General features: G+C 50.9%; 2 protein-coding genes across 3 annotated transcripts; both read left to right on the top strand.

Annotated features, from left to right (window-relative positions):
* The first annotated feature begins 516 nt into the window (after window positions 1-516).
* On the top strand, window positions 517-8,054 carry rpf2 (ribosome production factor 2 homolog). Of its 2 annotated transcripts, XM_060041002.1 has the most exons (11): window positions 517-669; window positions 1,349-1,481; window positions 2,070-2,107; window positions 2,597-2,636; window positions 3,803-3,884; window positions 4,004-4,080; window positions 5,171-5,270; window positions 6,136-6,238; window positions 6,334-6,478; window positions 7,428-7,630; window positions 7,715-8,054. In XM_060041002.1, the coding sequence occupies exons 1-11, from the start codon at window positions 647-649 to the stop codon at window positions 7,722-7,724; spliced, it is 954 nt and encodes a 317-aa protein (XP_059896985.1). In that variant the 5' UTR covers window positions 517-646; the 3' UTR covers window positions 7,725-8,054. The 2 variants fall into 2 exon arrangements, with proteins under 2 accessions (XP_059896985.1, XP_059896986.1); XM_060041003.1 differs by lacking the exons at window positions 517-669; window positions 1,349-1,481; window positions 2,070-2,107 and adding an exon at window positions 2,456-2,488 and having other exon boundaries at window positions 2,532-2,636.
* Window positions 8,055-8,719: 665 nt separating this feature from the next.
* LOC132449394 (monocarboxylate transporter 10-like) lies at window positions 8,720-22,104 on the top strand. Its single transcript, XM_060041004.1, has 2 exons — window positions 8,720-9,357; window positions 21,941-22,104. The coding sequence occupies exons 1-2, from the start codon at window positions 9,006-9,008 to the stop codon at window positions 22,087-22,089; spliced, it is 501 nt and encodes a 166-aa protein (XP_059896987.1). The 5' UTR covers window positions 8,720-9,005; the 3' UTR covers window positions 22,090-22,104.
* Window positions 22,105-22,331: the final 227 nt, after the last annotated feature.

Here is a 22,331-nt window from a genome sequence, read left to right as displayed (position 1 = left end):
TTGTAAAGTAGATGGGTTAGTGTCGCCATCTGCTGGCCAATGGCTTCTGCCAGTTGTAAATGATTAATATAATATATATAATACAGCCAAAAGCTTTTTAATACCTGCATCGGTCTGATTAGGACCTGGTGGGCGTGGTTCGAGAGGTGCAAGGACCAATAGGAGACCCGGAGACAACTGAGGCGAGATGTTACATTTTATATTGATCGTTTTTCAAGTTTTATTTGAAAAGTGTGTTTCTTTTTTTTGGAGTCTTAGTATATAACAATACAATAAAGAGGGTATTAATTAATGTCCGGTGGCACAGTGGTCCAAGTATTCGATAACCAATCGGCACCTGATCACCCAGTAAAACCATTAACTAAACTTCGTTAACAGTCGACCCTGCGACGAAGTCTGATGAACACATGGTGACTTTTATCAATAGAAAAATGGCATTATCTATCAAAGGTTTTTTATATATATTATTAAACCATGTATGGTTATTTGTAGGTTTTTATTTTCTTCGTGTTATATTTTCTGTGTTAATGCGTCGCGTTCGTCCAGGATGTGACGTTGCCGGAAGTCCTCGTGTTGTCTTCCGGGTGTTTTCACGTGGACCAGCGGGCAGAGAACCACCGAAGATCCACGCGCTCCGAACGCCAACATGACACAACTAGACAACGTGACGTGAGTTTATCTTCAAGAACACCCGTATGATTTTGAACAGGGGGCTGATATCTAATATAAATACTTTAGATGTTTCCCTCCTGTAAAAAATGGAAGTCTGGCCTCGAAGAGGGGCAGGGTCTCTGTCTCCTTCTAAATAAATAAATTAAAATAAAGCTTTAACATCTTAATATCTTCCTAAAATATAAACAATTCTATTAAATAAAGAGTTGACATCATAATATCAACGTTACTTTGAAATAAACCTATTCTCCAAGAGTTTCAAGAAACCTCTACCAGCCGCTAGCGACGAAGAGACAGGAATATGCGAGTCCGATCTGATTGGGTTTAACGGTGATAGACTCACTTGTATTGCAACCTACGGAGAGCTTGGGTCCTCCAGCTCGTGTCTGCATGTATTCTGCTCTCACCTACAGCGTGTGTCAGTAGGAGCCCCTTTCTGTCAAGAAGTCTGAGGCGGTCAGCTTGTGAAGTGATGGACGCCTCTCCCCTGTTACTAGTACTGTCATAGTCCTACTGAGCTGTGGGAGTATGACACGGCTATCAGGAATACTATTAATAAGTACTATTATGTGGACGATTCTTGATGATGTACCTAGCTGGGTGCTCTAGTAGCGAGTGTTCATAGATGTTAAACACTCACCATCCATACTGTGTGTGTGTGTGTGTGTGTGTACAGGAGGCCCAAGTCTCAGCGCTCCAAGCGTTTCCTGGAGGGCCGGGCGCCGAAGATAGCAGAGAACGTGAAGAACGCCATGATCATGAAGGGAGGAAACACCAGCGAGACCATCACCAACGCCCTCAAAGACCTGGTGAGGATTACACTGCACACTCTGTATACACTATACCATGTGTATCTCTTAAAGCACACAGGTATAACAGACTGGGCTAGGAGGGGTTGAACAGTCCTGTTAATACAGGCATCAGATGGTATAACAGACTGGGCTAGGAGGGGTTCAACAGTCCTGTTAATACAGGGATCAGATGGTATAACAGACTGGGCTAGGAGGGGTTGAACAGTCCTGTTAATACAGGGATCAGATGGTATAACAGACTGGGCTAGGAGGGGTTGAACAGTCCTGTTAATACAGGGATCAGATGGTATAACAGACTGGGCTAGGAGGGGTTGAACAGTCCTGTTAATACAGGGATCAGATGGTATAACAGACTGGGCTTGGAGGGGTTCAACAGTCCGGTTCAGATGGTATAAAGGCTGCTGTTCTATAGAATGTGAATCGGGTGCCCTGCTGCTACAGGCTGCAGCCAGCGTTACTGTTGCTCTACAGAATGTGAATCGGGTGCCCTGCTGCTACAGGCTGCAGCCAGCGTTACTGTTGCTCTACAGAATGTGAATCGGGTGAGAAGTGTTGTGTTGATCTCCCCGTGTCCTCCCTCAACAGTATGCTCTGAAGAAGCCCAACGCAGTCCTCTACAAAAAGTGAGTTGTCCCTTCACTGAGCATCAGTTGGTAGAAAATGTTCTTATTCAGGTCAACAATGTCTTCATCGAACCATGGCCTCATAAAATTGTTTTAATTGAAATGACCATGACTCCTTATTCAAGTTGGACAGCTTTTTAGTTAGTTTGTGAAAGGTATAGATGTTGACTTGCTAAGTGATCTGATGCTCAATGGATCTCTCTGTAGAGGTCAACGTTGGTTCAGACATGATCAATGGATCTCTCTGTAGAGGTCAACGTTGGTTCAGACATGATCAATGGATCTCTCTGTAGAGGTCAACGTTGGTTCAGACATGATCAATGGATCTCTCTGTAGAGGTCAACGTTGGTTCAGACATTATCTATGGATCTCTCTGTAGAGGTGCATGTTGTTCCAGACATTATCTATGGATCTCTCTGTAGAGGTCAACGTTGGTTCAGACATTATCTATGGATCTCTCTGTACATTGTTGTCTGTCTTTGTTTATAGGAAGAACATCACACGGCCTTTCGAAGACTCCACATCGCTGGTATGTTTCCCCTATAGAACGTCACCCTCTAACGACCAGTGGCTCTCCCATAGGGTGCTCCTCTGTTCAGTCATCCTATTAAACCCGCCCCTTATTGGATAAATGGGTGTGATTGGCCCGATCTGAACCAGGTCAGTTGGAGATGTGCCTGAGCTGGAGTGAGCCATATGCATCTGCCAGAGCAAATAAAACATGAGCCTGCAGATTAGTCTGGTTCCCAGGCTGCAGGTCTCCCCTCTGCTGTACCTAACGCCAAGCCCTTCCTTACCTAGCCCATCTTAACCACTGCTCTACCAACCCTAACCCTTAACCTCTCTAACCCTAACCTATCTTGACCTAACCCTAGCCTCACCACTGCTTTAGCAACCCTAACCTCCCTAGCCCTAGCCCTAGTCTCATCTTGGCTCTGCCTAACCCTAACCTTTCTAGCCCTATTCCTAACCCTCTGTACCTCTGACCTACCCTCTCTCACCGTCTGTAGCCCTAGCCTCATCTCTGCTTCACCTAACGCTCCCACCCTGGCCGCAGGTTCACCGGGATGTTGTTCTTCAGCTCTGACCGCTATTCACTCCCAATCCAATAAAAGACTAGGTTTGAGTTGCTAGGCAGAACGTTCAGCTGAAACTCTAATCCTGACTGACTGATTAAAAAATACCAAAGACTGTCAGCTCAACTCTGCCCTGCTCTACTCTTTAACGAGAGATTCTCTGTACTTTAAAGGACTCTGAGTGGTAGTGGATATCAAATGTATTGGTATCTGGACCTCTAACTATACAAGTGACCTGATTTAGTTGGACTTAGTTTAGTTTTCAGGATGAATGCTTTGATGAGGAGGCAGAGGGCCGCTCTAACAGTCAGGGAAGAAGATAGGCACCAGAAACACTGCTAATAAAACATTATAATGAGGTGGTTTCCCTTCATAATGGCTGTTTGAATTGGTTTCAGGCAGATGCTAATGTACTGCAAAGGAACATAATGAGTGATTAGCATGTAAAGTGAATGTATAATATATAATATATCTCAATGAGTAACAACCTCTACCCCCCAACCCTGACCTCTAACCCTAACCCTGACCTCTACCCCCCAACCCTGACCTCTACCCCCCAACCCTGACCTCTAACCCTAACCCTCCCACCCTAACTCGGCCATCTTTACTGTGTTTCCAGGAGTTCTTCTCCAAGAAGACGGACTGCTCTCTCTTCGTCTTCGGGTCTCATAACAAGAAGAGACCAAACAACTTGATATTCGGTACGAGTGAAGCCTGACTCTGTCTGCACCACGAACTCTCATTGGTCAGACAGTCGCTGGTGTGACTTTCACTACCTAGCTGTCTGTAAAGACCCTCATCCTCTCTGTTTGTTCGGCAGGGCGTCTGTTTGATTTCCACGTGCTGGACATGATGGAGCTCGGCATTGAGAAGTACACCGGCCTCATGGACTTCAAGGTAACCATCCAAACGATTTCAGGACCTCTGCACGGTCCGTGTTCAACACGGCTGTCTGAACCGCAGTAAGCCCGGGGTCGTTGGGGGGGTTAGCCGTCTGAACTACCAAGGAGACGTTGATCAGTCACCTGATGATGAATCCTCAGGGTCTAGTCTGGTTCCTCGGGGTCTAGTCTGGTTCCTCTGGGTCCTCGGGGTCTAGTCTGGGTCCTCGGGGTCTAGTCTGGTTCCTCTGGGTCCTCGGGGTCTAGTCTGGGTCCTCGGGGTCTAGTCTGGGTCCTCGGGGTCTAGTCTGGGTCCTCGGGGTCTAGTCTGGTTCCTCTGGGTCCTCGGGGTCTAGTCTGGGTCCTCGGGGTCTAGTCTGGGTCCTCGGGGTCTGGTCTGGGTCCTCGGGGTCTGGTCTGGGTCCTCGGGGTCTGGTCTGGGTCCTCGGGGTCTGGTCTGGGTCCTCGGGGTCTAGTCTGGGTCCTCGGGGTCTAGTCTGGGTCCTCGGGGTCCTCGGGGTCTAGTCTGGGTCCTCGGAGTCTGGGTCCTCGGGGTCTAGTCTGGTTCCTCTGGGTCCTCGGGGTCTAGTCTGGGTCCTCGGGGTCTGGTCTGGTTCCTCGGGGTCTGGGTCCTCGGGGTCTGATCTGGGTCCTCGGGGTCTAGTCTGGGTCCTCGGGGTCTAGTCTGGGTCCTCGGGGTCTAGTCTGGGTCCTCGGGGTCTAGTCTGGTTCCTCTGGGTCCTCGGGGTCTAGTCTGGTTCCTCTGGGTCCTCGGGGTCTAGTCTGGTTCCTCTGGGTCCTCGGGGTCTAGTCTGGTTCCTCTGGGTCCTCGGAGTCTGGTTCCTCTGGGTCCTCGGGGTCTGGTCTGGGTCCTCGGGGTCTGGTCTGAGTCCTCGGGGTCTGGTCTGGGTCCTCGGGGTCTGGTCTGGGTCCTCGGGGTCTGGTCTGGGTCCTCGGGGTCTGGTCTGGGTCCTCGGGGTCTGGTCTGGGTCCTCGGGGTCTGGTCTAGGTCCTCGGGGTCTGGTCTGGGTCCTCCGGGGTCTGGTCTGGGTCCTCGGGGTCTCTGTGATGGCGGGCCCCTGACTGGGCCGCTGTGACCCCTACAGAACAGCAAGTGTCCCGAGGGGACCAAGCCCATGCTGGTGTTCGCCGGCGACGCCTTCGACGTGGACCACGAGCTCCGGCGCCTCAAGAGCTTATTCATCGGTGAGGAACCGCACTCCACGCCATACACACCTGCACACGCCTGTTAGCTCTGGCGCTAACACTCCGTACACGGCTGTTAGCTCTGGAGCTAACACACCGTACACGCCTGTTAGCTCTGGCGCTAACACTCCGTACACGCCTGTTAGCTCTGGCGCTAACACTCCGTACACGCCTGTTAGCTCTGGCGCTAACACTCCGTACACGCCTGTTAGCTCTGGCGCTAACACTCCGTACACGCCTGTTAGCTCTGGCGCTAACACTCCGTACACGCCTGTTAGCTCTGGCGCTAACACTCCGTACACGCCTGTTAGCTCTGGCGCTAACACTCCGTACACGCCTGTTAGCTCTGGCGCTAACACTCCGTACACGCCTGTTAGCTCCGGCGCTAACACTCCGTACACGCCTGTTAGCTCTGGCGCTAACATTCCGTACACGCCTGTTAGCTCTGGCGCTAACACTCCGTACACGCCTGTTAGCTCTGGCGCTAACACTCCGTACACGCCTGTTAGCTCTGGCGCTAACACTCCGTACACGCCTGTTAGCTCCGGCGCTAACACTCCGTACACGCCTGTTAGCTCTTGCGCTAACATTCCTCTGCACATACCTGCGGGCCGTGGCGCTATCAGTAAATATTTGGGTATTTGTCTTTAACAAAAACCCTGAATGGGCAGGATATCCTGTGTTTGCGTACAATCTACTTTTACCCTGCTACACCCAAACATGTATGTATAGAACCGGCGATGTAAACAAACATGGCCGCTGTGTACTGCTTGCGATTCATTCATACATTCTCGGAGGTGGTTGTTTAACTTTATACCAAAGGTAGCTGAAGCTTACGTTACGTTACGGCCTTCCTGCCTCCCAGACTTCTTCAGAGGCCAGGCGGTACCGGCCGTGAGACTGGCTGGCCTGGAGCACATCCTGCACATCACAGCCCTGGAGGACAAGATCTACCTGCGGAGCTACAGGTACGCAGCACCATGGTGACCTGTCCAGGGGCTCAGCAACCAGGTCCTGAGGCCTGACCCCTGACCCCTGACCCCTGCTCTGTGTTCTCTCTCAGGTCTCTGCTGAAGAAGTCCGGCTGCCGCACGCCTCGCATCGAGCTGGAGGAGATCGGCCCGGCCTTTGACTTTGTGATGAGAAGGACCCACATGGCGTCTGAAGACCTGTACAAGACAGCCCACAGACAGCCCAAGGTTCTGAAGGTAGGGGGTCGCGCCAACGCCAAACTTATCCAGGATCGGTTGTTTTGTTCTGCTAACGATGCTACCCTCTACATGCTAGTCCCTACATCCTGGTCTCTACATTCTGGTCTCTACATCCTGGTCTCTACATGATGGCCTCTACCGTTGGAGGAACTACATGCTTGTCTCTCCATGCTGGTCTATACCTGCTGGTCTCTACCATTAGAGGCTGACCATGCTAGTCTCTCCATGCTGGTCTCTCCATGGTAGTCTCTACATGCTGGTCTCTCCATGGTAGTCTATACATGCTAATCTCTACATGCTGGTCTCTCCATGGTAGTCTATACATGCTGGTCTCTCCATGGTAGTCTCTACATGCTGGTCTCTCCATGGTAGTCTCTACATGCTGGTCTCTCCATGGTAGTCTATACATGCTACTGACACCGTCAGAGGAACACCATGCTAGTCTCACCCTTGAGCCGTGGGTCACGCAGAGAGGCCCACTGTCCCTCACTAATCAGGGCTCATCAATCAGTCTTCAGTCACATGCTGATCAGGAGGTTAACCTCGTTCTGATAACTCGGCGGGCAGAAAGGGCTCTGTGTTCATCTTGATTGATCTGTCCCGGTGGCTTCCACGTCCAGCATGGAGAAACACAATGTTCACTGGAGTGATACTATTACCTTATTAACATTAGGAGGATCACCTTAATGGAACTGTAATGAGGACCTGTATTCATCATTAACCACAAATGTGATCAAAGGAATGACGAGGATGAAGGTGCTTCCAGATGTTTAGAGCGTGTATCTGGATGAAGGTGCTTCCAGATGTTTAGAGCGTGTATCTGGATGAATGTGCTTCCAGATGTTTAGAGCGTGTATCTGGATGAAGGTGTTCCCAGATATTTAGAACGTGTGTTCCGATGAAGGTGTTTCCAGATGTTTAGAGTGTGTTCTCTGATGTCTTTCAGGCTGGTAAGAAGAAGAACATCTCCCACGACGTCTTCGGCACCAAGTTCGGCCGTCTGCACATGCAGAAGCAGGATCTCGGCAAGCTGCAGACCCGCAAGATGAAGGGACTGAGGAAGAGGAGGGGTCCTGTACCGGCAGAGGGCGAGGAGACAGAAGCTAAAGCCCCCAAAACAGAGAGTGCTGACCCTGACCCTACCCAGTCCTAAAGCCTCCAGTACACAGTCCTGACCCTGACCCTGACCCAGTCCTAAAGCCTCCAGTACACAGTCCTGACCCTGACCCTGACCCAGTCCTAAAGCCTCCAGTACACAGTCCTGACCCTGACCCAGTCCTAAAGCCTCCAGTACACAGTCCTGACCCTGACCCAGTCCTAAAGCCTCCAGTACACAGTCCTGACCCTGACACAACCTCAAGCCTCCCATACAGAGTCCTGACAATAACCCTCACCGAGCTAAAGCCTCCCACAGAGTCCGAACCCGAGTAGCACCATATGAATCCCCCAGATGGTTGAGACTCTTTAGATGAAGAGATTGATCGATCACGTGTGTGTCAGGATCGATGGATCGATGATTTTCTATTCATGTTACTATCTGTTTTCTGTAATAAATATGTTGTAACTTCATAAACTGTCGTGTTATCTCACATCCTAGTCTTAATTTTGTTGATTTACATGTTTAAAGTTTAACCTGCAAGTAAATTACTTACAGCTAGATTGAACTTTAACTTGGCCATGTTCAACATTGTTGAGCCCATCGCTTCACCAAGAATTGATATCCCTCAAAGGTTTACTGAAACTAAAATGTATGAAATGGGCCATACATGTTGATTCAGTCTATACAAATGATAGCCTTCGTCATGCTTATCTTTTTCATGGGATCAAAAATCATAAGTTGTTTTACCTTTGAAAATGTTTTCACCAGTTTTGTATATCATTTGATAATTTCAGGAAATTTGTCCCGAGTTATTATTAAACCAGGATACTTTCCCAGCCACAACCAGGTGTCGCTGTTGCTCTCAGGTAATGATGTAATAAGAAATATGTATAATCAATTTGTTCGGCGATCGCAGGTAGATAACTTCCACGATACATTTAATATTACCGGATACATGCAATGAGAGACTGTTATGTTCCTGAAACACTGTGTGTGTGTGTGTGTGTGTCACAGAATTCATGAGTCGACACGTGCTCTTAGTCATTCAATGGTTTCGTTGATATCTGAATGCTTTTCTGACGGACCAATCAGAAGCCACCTCCCCTGCCCTGACGCCCCGCCCCCTCGGGCATCTATGTATACCACATTTGCAGTGAAGACTACAGTGCGTAATACTACAGTACGACCGGAGGAGCACTCATCCTACTGTAGTGTTACCTACAGCAGACCCGTCAGCCAGGTCCAGATGGAGTCCGGAATATAGAGTCTCCTCCACACCAACTCCCCCCCCCGGAGAACAGCCGCATTGATCGGACCAACTGTCAGCGGACCTCGGTGGAGCGCGTCACCTTTACGGCAGAGTCTCACCTCCAGGGTCCCACGGCGTCAACCGGACCCCCAAACCACAACCCCCCCAACACCAACATGACCGAGGAGAAGGAGGAGAAGCAGGAGGAGCACGGGCCGGAGACGGGATGCGAGGAACCCGCAGAAGCCGACACGGAGAGCCCGGTGGGAGCCGAGGAGGAATCGCCGCTGCGGGAGGAGAAGCGGGAGAACGGAGAGGGGAGGTGCGAGCTCCAGGAGCCCCCGGCCGAGGGGGACGCCGAGCCCGAGTTCGTCCACCCGGAGGGCGGATGGGGCTGGCTGGTCATGCTGGCTGCCATGTGGTGCAACGGCTCCGTGTTCGGCATCCAGAACGCCTTCGGGATCCTGTTCCTGTCGCTGCTGCGGGAGTTTGGCTCTGAGGATGACGATGACCTCCGCTTCAAGACAGGTGAATACCTTAACGTGTATTAATGTGTGTTGATATGGGAGCGAAAAGCCCGGGGAAAGTTCACTGGAGATGTTGTCGGCTAACGCTAGCGAGTAATTTGATCTGTCGGTTCCTGGTGTGTAACACAGCAGAGTCTGCAGCATGGGACATAACACACTCTCTCTCTCTCTCTCTCTCTCTCTCTCTCTCTCTCTCTCTCTCTCTCTCTCTCTCTCTCTCTCTCTCTCTCTCTCTCTCTCTCTCTCTCTCTACATACACACACACACACACACACACACACACAGAATAGCTCTCACACTGACTCTCACACACACACACACCCTATTCGTTCTACTACTACACTTTTTTTTTTACAATAAGCATTACATGCTTATTTCCAGACCACTTGTAACCAAACACACACAGTTTACCTTGTGATATATGCTATTAACATTGGCATGGTTTATGGTACCATGGTTAATGAGTAGAGGTGTACCATGCGACTTCTGGTTTATGGTACCAAGGCAGAAGCAGGTCCTTCTTCATGCCTGGGGGGGGGGGGGGGGTGAGCCGACTACATGGTGGAGCCCCTGTCCCGCCGTTTGGGTCTGGGGGGTGGGGGGGGGTGGGTGGGGGGGGTGTTGATTAAGCCGTATGCCCTCTCCAGCGGGGCTGACGCCTAATGGTGGCCGGGCGGTGGTGGGCCGGCGGCCAGGCCCTGCTGTCCAGGGACAGGGCCGGTGGTCTGGGGGCCGGTGGTCTGGGGGCCGGTGGTCTGGGGGCCGGTGGTCTGGTCTGGGTCCTCGGGGTCTGGTCTGGGTCATCAGAGTCTAGGTCTTAGACCCGGTCAGTCTCTGGGCGCCACGTGTCTTACCAGCGGGCGGCGTTGGGAGAAGGCGCCGTCTGGGTCCAGGGTGAGTGTGGAGCTCCGATGGGCGCCACGTGTTTCCATGGCGATCGTCTGTGTGGGGAGGTGTTCTGGAGACGAGCCCCCCCCCCCGCCCCCCGCCCGAGGCCACAGTGGAGACGCCCGAGGACTTGGAGTGTGTGTGTGAGCTGAGATGAAGTTCCCAGCCCTGTGAGAAACACGTGTTGCAACATGCTCCCTGGTGCTCTACCGCCATGCCTCTTCCTGCACCTCATGCTCTAGTCTACCTCATGGGTCTCCACCTCATGGGTCTCCACCTCATGGTTCTCCACCTCATGGTTCTCCACCTCACGGTTCTCCACCTCACGGTTCTCCACCTCATGGTTCTCCACCTGATGTTGTTTACCTTCATGGTTCTCCACCTCATGGTTCTCCACCTCATGGTTCTCCACCTCACGGTTCTCCACCTGATGTTGTTTACCTTCATGGTTCTCCACCTCATGGTTCTCCACCTGATGTTGTTTACCTTCATGGTTCTCCACCTCATGGTTCTCCACCTGATGTTGTTTACCTTCATGGTTCTCCACCTCACGGTTCTCCACCTCATGGTTCTCCACCTGATGTTGTTTACCTTCATGGTTCTCCACCTCATGGTTCTCCACCTGATGTTGTTTACCTTCATGGTTCTCCACCTCACGGTTCTCCACCTCATGGTTCTCCACCTGATGTTGTTTACCTTCATGGTTCTCCACCTCATGGGTCTCCACCTCATGGTTCTCCACCTCATGGGTCTCCACCTGAGGTTGTTTACCTTCATCGTTCTCCACCTCATGTTGGGATGTACCCTCATGGTGTTCTACCTCCATGGTTCTCCACCTCATGGTTCTCCACCTGATGGTGGTCTATAATGGTGCTCTAACTCCTACCTTCACGTCTCTATACCTCATGCTATACCTTCATGGTTCTCCAGCTCATGCTGCTCTACCTCCATGGTTTTCCACAGTACTCCACCTCCTGTTGGGTTCCACCTCAACGTCTCTCTGCTCTCATGGATCTCCACCTCCCGTCGGGTTCTGCTTTCAGGTTCACCTGCTCCTTAAGGCCTTTGTAATGAGTCGCCTTCCATCAGATAAGTTGCAGTAAGATAAGGGTAAGATATGAGCGTACCTCCGTCTGTTAAACCTACCCTCCACCCGCACGGGCGTCTGACCTTTGAACGCTGAGGCTGCTCTGATTGGATTAGCTCACAGCCCTCTGAGATGAGGACCAGAGGGAAGCCTTCTCCCCTGTCCTGAGCCCAGTCATATTAGAACCCCAAACGCACGATATTCTGATGGTTACCTGGTAACCGTGTTGTCTGGGCGACTGTCTCGTGCTGCTAGCTGTAGCATGCTGCTGTAGCACGCTTGGTCCTAAACAGACAGTCCCTCATTGGTCGCCTGACAGCAAGGTCAAAGGTTAGAAGGGGCCTGTGTTTATTTGTGTGTGTGTGTGGACCAGGTTTACAACCATATTTCAGCGGCTGAGTAGAGCACGATAAGAGTTCTGTTTGACACGTTTGATTAATAAATGCTTCGATCAGTATTCAAGGTTCAACTCAATCAATAATCAAGATGCCAGATGTGTTGCCACGGTGATATTCAAACCACTAACAGGTAGTGTTGAGCTGCTCTTTAGCCTTCGGGCCCCAACACTATCAGTCTGTAACCGCAATATCACCACAGATAAGTCACCGCCCAATCACAGAGAAGACGATGACAAATCAAAGGCAAGTCACCGCCCGATCACAACAAAGCCACCGGCAATTCAAAGATAAGAGCCCGCCCATGACACAGGTCAGCCAATGGGGGGCTGCCGAGCCGGGGAGGGGTTAGCCCACCCACTATTGGCCCACGCTCCAGTGTGTCATTGGCCGACCGATCTGTCCAATGCATGGAGGTCTGGGAGGAACGCCAGGCCGGCTCCCGGGAGGGGCTCTGGTTGGTCCGTTCTGGACCAATGGGCAGGGGCCGAGGCTGTATTGATTGAAAGACGTCTTGAACAACAGGAGCTCCGCTTACCGCGTTGAGACCGATGGGTCCCCACGGGGGGGGGGGAGGGGGGAGGCTGAAGGGGGGAGGGTGGGGGAGACGGTGGGGGGGAGGGGGGAGGCTGAAGGGGGGAGGGTGGGGGAGACGGTAGGCTGAAGGGGGGGAGGCTGGGAAGCCGATGCGATCGATCCCAGGAGGGCCGGAGTCATAATATTTGAGGAGTATCGGTGGCCGTGAGAGCGTGCTACGCGAGGACGCCCTGTTGGCCGACGCTCAGCTGTTAGCGTAGAGTAGCGGGGGGGGGAGGAAACCCTACCTGGCCCAGGGGGCGGGGGGGGACCTCCCCGCCGTGGTCTGGCTCACCATAACATGTTGTGGTGGGGAAACATGTTTTGGTCCTGTTCACATACCGTGACGTTGAAGACGCCGTGTTTTGACACTCAACCTTCATAGTTCATCCACTAAGTGAGTGTGCTGTGGTGCGTGTGGTTCCAGGTGGTTGAGGTCCAGCTCACCCAGTCACTCTCATACTCACTCATCACAAGCAGAGCTGTCTGAGCTCCTTGGCCGTAGGAAGGCCTTCAGAGTCATGACAATTGAGAAGGAGACTGGAACATTAAGTGAAGATAAAACATCTAGTCTATAGCTTATAGTCTAGACATAGGCAATAATAACCTGTAGTAGTCTAGTTATTAACCATAGAGTACTAATAACCTGTAGTAGTCTAGTTATTAACCATCATTTAGTAAGGTGTTGTTGTTACTATAGAAGTCCACTGGTTATTTAATATGAATGCAAATCACTGCCAAAATGTTTTGAATTTTAAAAGACGTTGAATTTTATATGTGGAAATAAAAACACCATGGAATTTATAACACTGATCTGTCACATTTTAAAATAAGGTCATCTGAATTTCTTCAGTTAGAACAAATTTGGCTTTTCTTCAAAAACAAACATTTTTCATCGTTCACTAATTCAGATACAAAAATTCAAGTTGCAGATATTCAAAATACGATATTCATTACTCAAACTCAAGTGGTCAAAATACAAACCAGTAAATCGAATCCATAAACTTAATACTGCATGATATTTAAACGTTATGAATTAAATTGTGTTTACATTTCGTTATCCAAAATGCACCCGCTTTTGAAGCTCAAGCGTCCCGGCCGTGAGCCGGTTCCCTAGGTTGGTTCCCGAGCCGCAGCGGCTGGGGTTGGGGTTAATGTTTGACGAGGGGCTGATGTCGGGGGAGCTGAGAGCTCTGGTCAAGGTTGGGGGGGCGGGGCCTGAGCGCAGGTAAACAGAAGACCTCCACGCACAGTCCTGTCCAGCGGCACGTACAGAGACGGGTCAGAGACAGGTCATTAAGGAGCAGGCAGGGGTTAGACAGTACAGAGACAGGTCATTAAGGAGCAGGTAGGGGTTAGACAGTACAGAGACAGGTCATTAAGGAGCAGGCAGGGGTTAGACAGTACAGAGACAGGTCATTAATTATGGTCGATAGTGTTTAAATGTTCTTTTCCCTCACTCTCCACCTCATCTCTAACTCTCCACCTCAAGCTGGTGTGTAGTGAGCGTTCTGGCACCGATTGGCTGCCGTGCATCACCCAAGTGGGTGCTACATATTGGTGGTGGTTAGTGAGGTCCCCCCTTCACTTTAGGCGTCTTTGAGTGTTATTAATTATTATTATTATTCATGTTTAACCTCTGTTTTCCTTTTATTCCTAGTCTGTTTTACATAGTTTTGAATGATGACTATATGCTCTGTAAGGTGACCTTGGGTGTCTTGAAAGGCGCCTCTAAATTAAATGTATTATTATTATTATTATTATTATTAAGGAGCAGGTAGGGGTTAGACAGTACAGAGACAGGTCATTAAGGAGCAGGTAGGGGTTAGACAGTACAGAGACAGGTCATTAAGGAGCAGGTAGGGGTTAGACAGTACAGAGACAGGTCATTAAGGAGCAGGTAGGGGTTAGACAGTACAGAGACAGGTCATTAAGGAGCAGGTAGGGGTTAGACAGTACAGAGACAGGTCATTAAGGAGCAGGTAGGGGTTAGACAGTACAGAGACAGGTCATTAAGGAGCAGGTAGGGGTTAGACAGTACAGAGACAGGTCTTTAAGGAGCAGGTAGGGGTTAGACAGTACAGAGACAGGTCATTAAGGAGCAGGTAGGGGTTAGACAGTACAGAGACAGGTCATTAAGGAGCAGGTAGGGGTTAGACAGTACAGAGACAGGTCATTAAGGAGCAGGTAGGGGTTAGACAGTACAGAGACAGGTCATTAAGGAGCGGGTAGGGGTTAGACAGTACAGAGAGGTCATTAAGGAGCAGGTAGGGGTTAGACAGTACAGAGACAGGTCATTAAGGAGCAGGTAGGGGTTAGACAGTACAGAGACAGGTCATTAAGGAGCAGGTAGGGGTTAGACAGTACAGGGACAGGTCATTAAGGAGCAGGTAGGGGTTAGACAGTACAGAGACAGGTCATTAAGGAGCAGGTAGGGGTTAGACAGTACAGAGACAGGTCATTAAGGAGCAGGTAGGGGTTAGACAGTACAGAGACAGGTCATTAAGGAGCAGGTAGGGGTTAGACAGTACAGGGACAGGTCATTAAGGAGCAGGTAGGGGTTAGACAGTACAGAGACAGGTCATTAAGGAGCAGGTAGGGGTTAGACAGTACAGAGAGGTCATTAAGGAGCAGGTAGGGGTTAGACAGTACAGGGACGGGTCATTAAGGAGCAGGTAGGGGTTAGACAGTACAGAGACAGGGCATTAAGGGGCAGGTAGGGGAGACAGGTAATGGACTCTGGGGCTGCGTGAGGCTGCACACCTGTCGTGTATTGCACAATCAACGTGCACAGGTTGAACCAGCCACGAGGCACTCGGGGCGATCTCTGGCCTGGCAGCAGCATGTTGCACCACCTGCTCTATCTTTATCCTCAAACTTGGCAGTGAACCGGTTCCAACATCAGCGCCTCAGATTATAAAGTGCCCCAGGCTCGGAGGATCCGGGACCTTACAACCTGGACCCTAGTTCCTATCTTCGTGTCTAAGTGATATAAAATAATTTCGGCAGTTTATGGTTGTTCTCTGAAGGGATCCTTCCCATAATATAATCTGAGCCCGTCAGGGGCAACAACAATCCTTTAAGATGGGGCACTTTGACGGGCTGCTGCCCCATGGGGGTAACATCTTCTCACTCATTCCTGGAACAATGCCAAAGGCAGTTGATCAGTCCGTGGTGAGAGGAGCCACGGTTCACCTTTAAGAGATATTTGACCTTCTGCAATATAAAATCCATTGACCGCCTCAGTACTTCAAAAGTACTATTTTATGTTACAGTTTAATAGTTGCAGAGGTAGTATACGTGAGAGAGAAACCATCTCCAGAGAGATGAATGATGTGAAGGGCCCATAAAACGTAACTTGAGTAACCACGGCAAAGGGGCGGACCTGCCCACCGTCCAATCAGGAGCCAGCGGGGATCTCCTCCTCTTGGTTGGGATCTGGAAGTGCTTCCAGCTGCTGAGCATCATCTGGAGAACCTTCTGGACCCCCCCCCCCCCTTCTGGGACCCCCCCCCCTTCTGGACCCCCCCCCCTTCTGCACCCCCCCCCCCCCGTCTGGACCTCCTCTCCCTTCTGGACCCCCCCCCTTCTGGACCCCCTCCCCTTCTGGACCCCCCCCCCGTCTGGACCCCCTCCCTTCTGGACCTCCTCCCCCTTCTGGACCCCCCCCCCCCCCCCCTGTCTGGACCCCCCCCCCCCCCTTCTGGACCCCCTCACCCTTCTGGACCCCCCCCCCCTTCTGGACCCTCTCCCTTCTGGACCTCCTCCCCCTTCTGGTCCCCCCCCGTTCCCCGTCTGGGACCCCCCCCCCCTGCTGGACCCCCTCCCTGTCTGGACCCCCTCCCTGTCTGGACCCCTCCCTACCTGGACCCCCCCCCCCCCTGCTGGACCCCCTCCCTGTCTGGACCCCCTCCCTGTCTGGACCCCCCCCCCCCTGCTGGACCCCCCTCCCTTCCTGGACCCCCTCCCTGTCTGGACCCCCTCCCTGTCTGGACCTCCTCCCTGTCTGGACCCCCCCCCCCCCTGCTGGACCCCCTCCCTCCCTGGACCCCCTCCCTGTCTGGACCCCCTCCCTGTCTGGACCTCCTCCCTGTCTGGACCCCCTCCCCCTTCTGGACCCCTCCCTGTCTGCTCCCAGATGGAACATTCCCTCACTGCCTTATCTCCTCTGATGGTACCTTATTGCCCAAGAGAGAAGAACTCTGTAGAACTCTCCCTTAATATTGGACATGCTGCTATCGGATCTGATTCTACTTTATACCCTCAGAGATAACGACGGTATGTGCCTTCAGTACGGGAATACTCAGTCTTGGGTTGAAGGCCGCGTTGCAGGTTCACTGGAAGTTGTGATTAAAAGGTACATAAAGCACTCAAAATATATAAAAAGTCTTCAAAAATACAACACTGAACTGAACCCCCTCTTACTCGTCTCTACTCTCAAGGGTCTCAATGCGGCTTTGGTCCGTGTCTCCCCAACGTGATGTCATGCAATGCATTCTGGGGGGAAATGAAAATCAATAGTAAACCGCTAAAATAGTACCTACTTTTTGGTATTACATTCCGTTTTTGTGATACCTAACTACATTAATTACAATGGCTAACAGTTCAAATCTTTATTACCAACAAGCAAATTGTACAAATTCGTTGGAAAATAAACCCTGCAACACAGCCTTTACTATCGTAGCATCAGAACAGATATTAAACCGAGACAGAACAGTCCCTTACGATAGGACTGCCTGAGATACAGGTAGACTGAGGGAGATACAGGTAGACTGAGGGAGATACAGGTAGACTGAGGGAGATACAGGTAGACTGAGGGAGATACAGGGAGACTGAGAGGTACAGGTAGACTGAGGGAGGTACAGGTAGACTGAGGGAGATATAGGTAGACTGACGGAGGTACAGGTAGACTGAGGGAGATACAGGTAGACTGAGGGGAGGTACAGGTAGACTGAGGGAGATACAGGTAGACTGAGGGAGATACAGGTAGACTGAGGAGGTACAGTAGACTGAGGGAGATACAGGTAGACTGAGGGAGGTACAGGTAGACCGAGGGAGATACAGGTAGACTGAGGGAGATACAGGTAGACTGAGGGAGGTACAGGTAGACTGAGGGAGATACAGGTAGACTGAGGGAGATACAGGTAGACTGAGGGAGGTACAGGTAGACTGAGGGAGGTACAGGTAGACTGAGGGAGATACAGGTAGACTGACGGAGGTACAGGTAGGCTGAGGGGAGATACAGGTAGACTGAGGGAGATACAGGTAGACTGAGGGAGATACAGTAGACTGACGGAGGTACAGGTAGACTGAGGGAGATACAGGTAGACCGACGGAGGTACAGGTAGACCGAGGGCGGTACAGGTAGACCGAGGGCGGTACAGGTAGACCGAGGGAGGTACAGGTAGACCGAGGGAGATACAGGTAGACTGAGGGAGATACAGGTAGACTGAGGGAGGTACAGGTAGACTGAGGGAGATACAGGTAGACTGAGGGAGGTTACAGGTAGACTGAGGGAGGTACAGGTAGACCGAGGGAGGTACAGGTAGACCGAGGGAGGTACAGGTAGACCGAGGGAGATACAGGGAGACCGAGGGAGGTACAGGTAGACTGAGGGAGGTACAGGTAGACTGAGGGAGGTACAGGTAGACTGAGGGAGATACAGGTAGACTGAGGGAGGTACAGGTAGACTGAGGGAGGTACAGGTAGACCGGGGAGATACAGACCTGATCAAGGAGTGAGTCAAGGCAATAAACAGGGTCGTGGTGAGGTTGTTGTAAAACCGGTTTATGTAGCGCTTTAATGTACCTGAACCTGGTGCTCCCACGCTGCTGTGGAGGAGGTCTCCCCAGGTGATGGTTAAATGTGGGCGGGATTAAAAAGGGATTCGCCGACGTCAGCCATCTCTCGAACCAATCTGATCGTCGAGTGAACGGTCGAACGATTAACCAACCAATCGGATTCAGCAGAAGCTTTAAGCGTTCTGCGTTTAAAGAACTTGAATACTCCTACAAATGGACGTTTGTGAATTAGCATCATAGCTAGTAAATAGCTATTCCGCTGTTCAGTTGGGCAGGTTGGACTGAATGTCGGAGGGCGTTGTAAACACAGGTCACACAGGTCAGAGGTCACACAGGTCCATGTTGGACCCATAGGGAGACTTTCCTTAGGTCTTTTGAACAAACATCTCCATGTTTGTGAACGTTTATCTGTAGTCTAATTCTGGTGTGTGGACAATGAGGCGCCTCACTTTGACGTTCGTACGTGAACGACCGGGGGAGGGGGTTCCACTCCAGCCCTCCAAGAAGGAAGTGGAGGATTCGAGGAAGTGGGAATACTTTAGCCTTTGTTGGGCTTCATTGACAGAGGGGGAGGGGGGGGGGGGAGAAAGGGAGTAAGGTGGAAGTGAGAACGAGGGAAGTTTGGCCGCATTGACTGAGAGAGAGGGGGGGTGGGGGAGGATAGGGAGTAAAAGGGGAGAGAGGGAGTGAAGACGAGGGAAGAGAGGGAGGGACAAAGAGGGGAGACAGAAGGAGGGGGGAGGGAGAGAAAGGGAAGAAGGGAGAGAGAGGGAGGGGGATGGGGCCAGGATGCCAGAGCCAGGATATAATCCAGGCTCTGGCATTCGCACAACTACAGTATTCACCATAAACACACATCTGGTATTCTTTATTGTGCAGCTGTTTCTCTCACTCTCTCTGCCGCTCTCTCTTGGTCTGTCTCTCTCTGTCTCTCTCAGTGTCTCTGATTCCCTTCCTCTCTTCCCTCCTACCCTATCCTTCTCTCTCCCTCTTTCCCCCTTCCTCCCCCTCTCTCTAATCCCTCTCTCTCTCTCTCTCTCTCTCTCCTCTCTCTCTCTCTCTCTCTCTCTCTCTCTCTCTCTCTCTCTCTTCTCTCTCTCTCTCTCTCTCTCTCTCTCTCTCTCTCTCTCTCTCTCTCTCTCTCTCCCTCTTTCCCCTCTTCCTCCCCCTCTCTCTAATCTCTCTCTCTCTCTCTCTCTCACCCCTCTCTCTCTCTCTCTCTCTCTCTCTCTCTCTCTCTCTCTCTCTCTCTCTCTCTCTCAGCGCTGTCCTGAGCAGACCAGAGCATCGGGTCCAAACTCGGCCCTTAAGCTCATTGGCAGTGACAGCTCAGGTGTAATCTGGTCCGGTCCGGTTGAGTCTGGACTGGATCCGCTCCGGTCTGTTCCAGAACCGGTTTAGTGTGGTCTGGTCGACCTTATCCCGCAGATGAGATGGAGATGAACATCTAAGCCTGATGAGCTTGGATCTAAACAAACACAGTGTTTCCTTCTTATTTGTTCTGACAAATCATGTTGCTGGAGGCCGTGAGCTGTAAGATTCTCATCGGTGCACAGTAAATGTTTCTGTGAAAGTGAAAATGAACACTGTGTAGACTGTAGAAGTACTCTTCAGGAAGCTCCATTCAGGTTTTCCCAGGCAGTGTTTCTCCGAAACGAAACAGGAAATGTGGTATAACTCAACCCCCTTGCAAGTTCTGCAACAACAAAGAATTCAGATGATCTAAGCACTACCTGTGTGGAGCTAACAGCTAGCGGGCTAAGTGCCAGCTTCCATGTTGTTTGAGGAGTGTCTTCCAGATGGGCAAGCGCTCAGCTAACGGGGTTAGCGATGCCGCGCTCCATTAGCTAGTTTCCGTTGACTCCTGTTAATGGCCCAACCGAGCGGCTAACATGCTAACACAAGGAGCGCGGGGTCTGTCTGCCAGCTGGGACCTCCGGTCGAGGCTGGCCAGCGGTCCTACGCACGCTGGCTTGTTTTCTGTTCTACAGGGTTCTCTGGGAGACCAGAGCACACCGTCCAGACCTCTGAAGATAGACACATGGCCCACAGCAGCTAAGGGAACCATCAACCCCTTGCACCCCTTGCACCCCTTGCACCCCTTGCACCCCTTTTTCACCAACGTGTGACGGTGGCGTTCTGATTGGTGCTCACCTAGTTTTGAACCATTCTGAACATTTCGACCGATTATTAATTAGTTTGGAATCCGAAGAGTTCTACTCCAGCTTGAGACAAAAAGATGGCTGCTTTGCCTTGACCTGAAGTGGTTACCATGACAACATGGTAATAATCACATTGGGAAAGAGAGGATGAGGAAAAAGATGGTTTACTTCCGGTGTGCAATTGACATAATAATGACGCATCCTTGAAGACAAATGTTCTGCTCCAAACCGGTGGGAACGCAGGCTGGTCTTATACAAAGCACCAAGGTCTCTAAGTTCCTGGATGGAACCGGTTCTAGAACCAGAGCAATTGGGTGGGAGCGGGTCCATCAGGAGGATATGGAACCTACTAGAACATCACATCACCTCCTCTCAGTGATGGGGACGGAAGCTACTGGAACCGCTACGACCCCGCCGCGACCCCGCTACGACCTCTCCGCGACCCCTGCAACGACCCCGCCGCGACCCCGCTACGACCTTGCTGACCCGGTGTTAGCGCTGCTCCCTGGGTGGCGCGGCGGCGGCGTCTAGCAGGGTCAGTGGGTTCAGGGCTGCAGTAATAGCAGCTAGGCTAAGTGCGGCAGACAGACGACTTAGCGTAGCTCTGCCCGCGCCCCGCGGCCGCGCTGTAACACCACCGGTTCAGACTGGATCCTGTCTGCCTGCCGGTCGCTAACGGAGACCGCCGCCAGAGGCTAGTCATTTCCTGTTGTCTCAGAGGGAGGTCCTCTGTGATACTGCTCTGTCTACAGTACTGCTACCGTACGGCTACAATACTACAGTACTGCTACCGTACTCCTACAATACTACAGTACTGCTACCGTACTGCTACAATACTACAGTACTGCTACCGTACTCCTACAATACTACAGTACTGCTACCGTACTGCTACAATACTACAGTACTGCTACCGTACTGCTACAATACTACAGTACTGCTACCGTACTCCTACAATACTACAGTATTATTACCGTACTCCTACAATACTACAGTATTATTACTGTACTCCTACAATACTACAGTATTATTACTGTACTCCTACATAACCCAGAGCTACTACAGTACTACTACAATAGTACAGTATTGGTACTGTTCTGCTACAATACTACAGTACCCAGAACTATGACTACACTACAATACTGCCTAAAACTGCACTATAGTACCCAGTACTACAGTACTACTACAGTTCTACAATGCTGCAGTACCCAGTACTACCACAGTACTGCTGCCCTACTACTAGCACTTTAGTACAGTTATGATGGGTAACTGTCTTTAGGTACTGTCTGTAGTACTATGGTACGAGTGTACTGTAGTATTATACAGCAGGACTTTGATTACTGCGTACTGAAGTGGCTTGCGACGATTTGGTATGTCGTGACGATCTCCATGGTGATGATATGCTTGGCTCACAACACACACACACACACACACACACACACACACACACACACACACACACACACACACACACACACACACACACACACACACACTATCTATATATACACAAACACGCATGTAGATACACACACACAGAACATAACTATAATTATATTATTTATCAGTGCAATCTAACCCCCTTCTCTCTCTCTCTCTCTCTCTCTCTCTCTCTCTCTCTCTCTCTCTCTCTCTCTCTCTCTCTCTCGTCCTGTGTGTGTCTATGTCTCTCGCCCAGCCTGGGTGGGCTCCCTCTCCATGGGGATGATCTTCTTCTGCTCGCCCATCGTCAGCGTGTTCACCGACATCCTGGGCTGCCGGATCACGGCTGTGGGCGGGGCCGCCGTGGGCTTCATCGGCCTATTCGCCAGTTCCTTCGTCACGTAAGGAAACGTCCAATCACACGCTTGGAATAGATGCTTCCAAATTAAGTTAGTGTGCAGTAATCAACATTATATAAACACTGTACTCTCAACATATTTTAAGAATTACATCATGTATTAGATACCATATATAATATTTAATTACTGATAGACAAGTCATTAAGTACCGTATTTGCAGGTTTTAACTCAACATACAGTGGTAATAGATTCTATTTTGTGTAATATATTTAAGGTGTATAAATGTAT

Source organism: Gadus macrocephalus, chromosome 21 (genome assembly GCF_031168955.1).
Source record: "Gadus macrocephalus chromosome 21, ASM3116895v1".
NCBI classification, from domain to species: Eukaryota; Metazoa; Chordata; class Actinopteri; order Gadiformes; family Gadidae; genus Gadus; species Gadus macrocephalus.
This window is presented reverse-complemented; position numbering and strand designations above follow the sequence as displayed.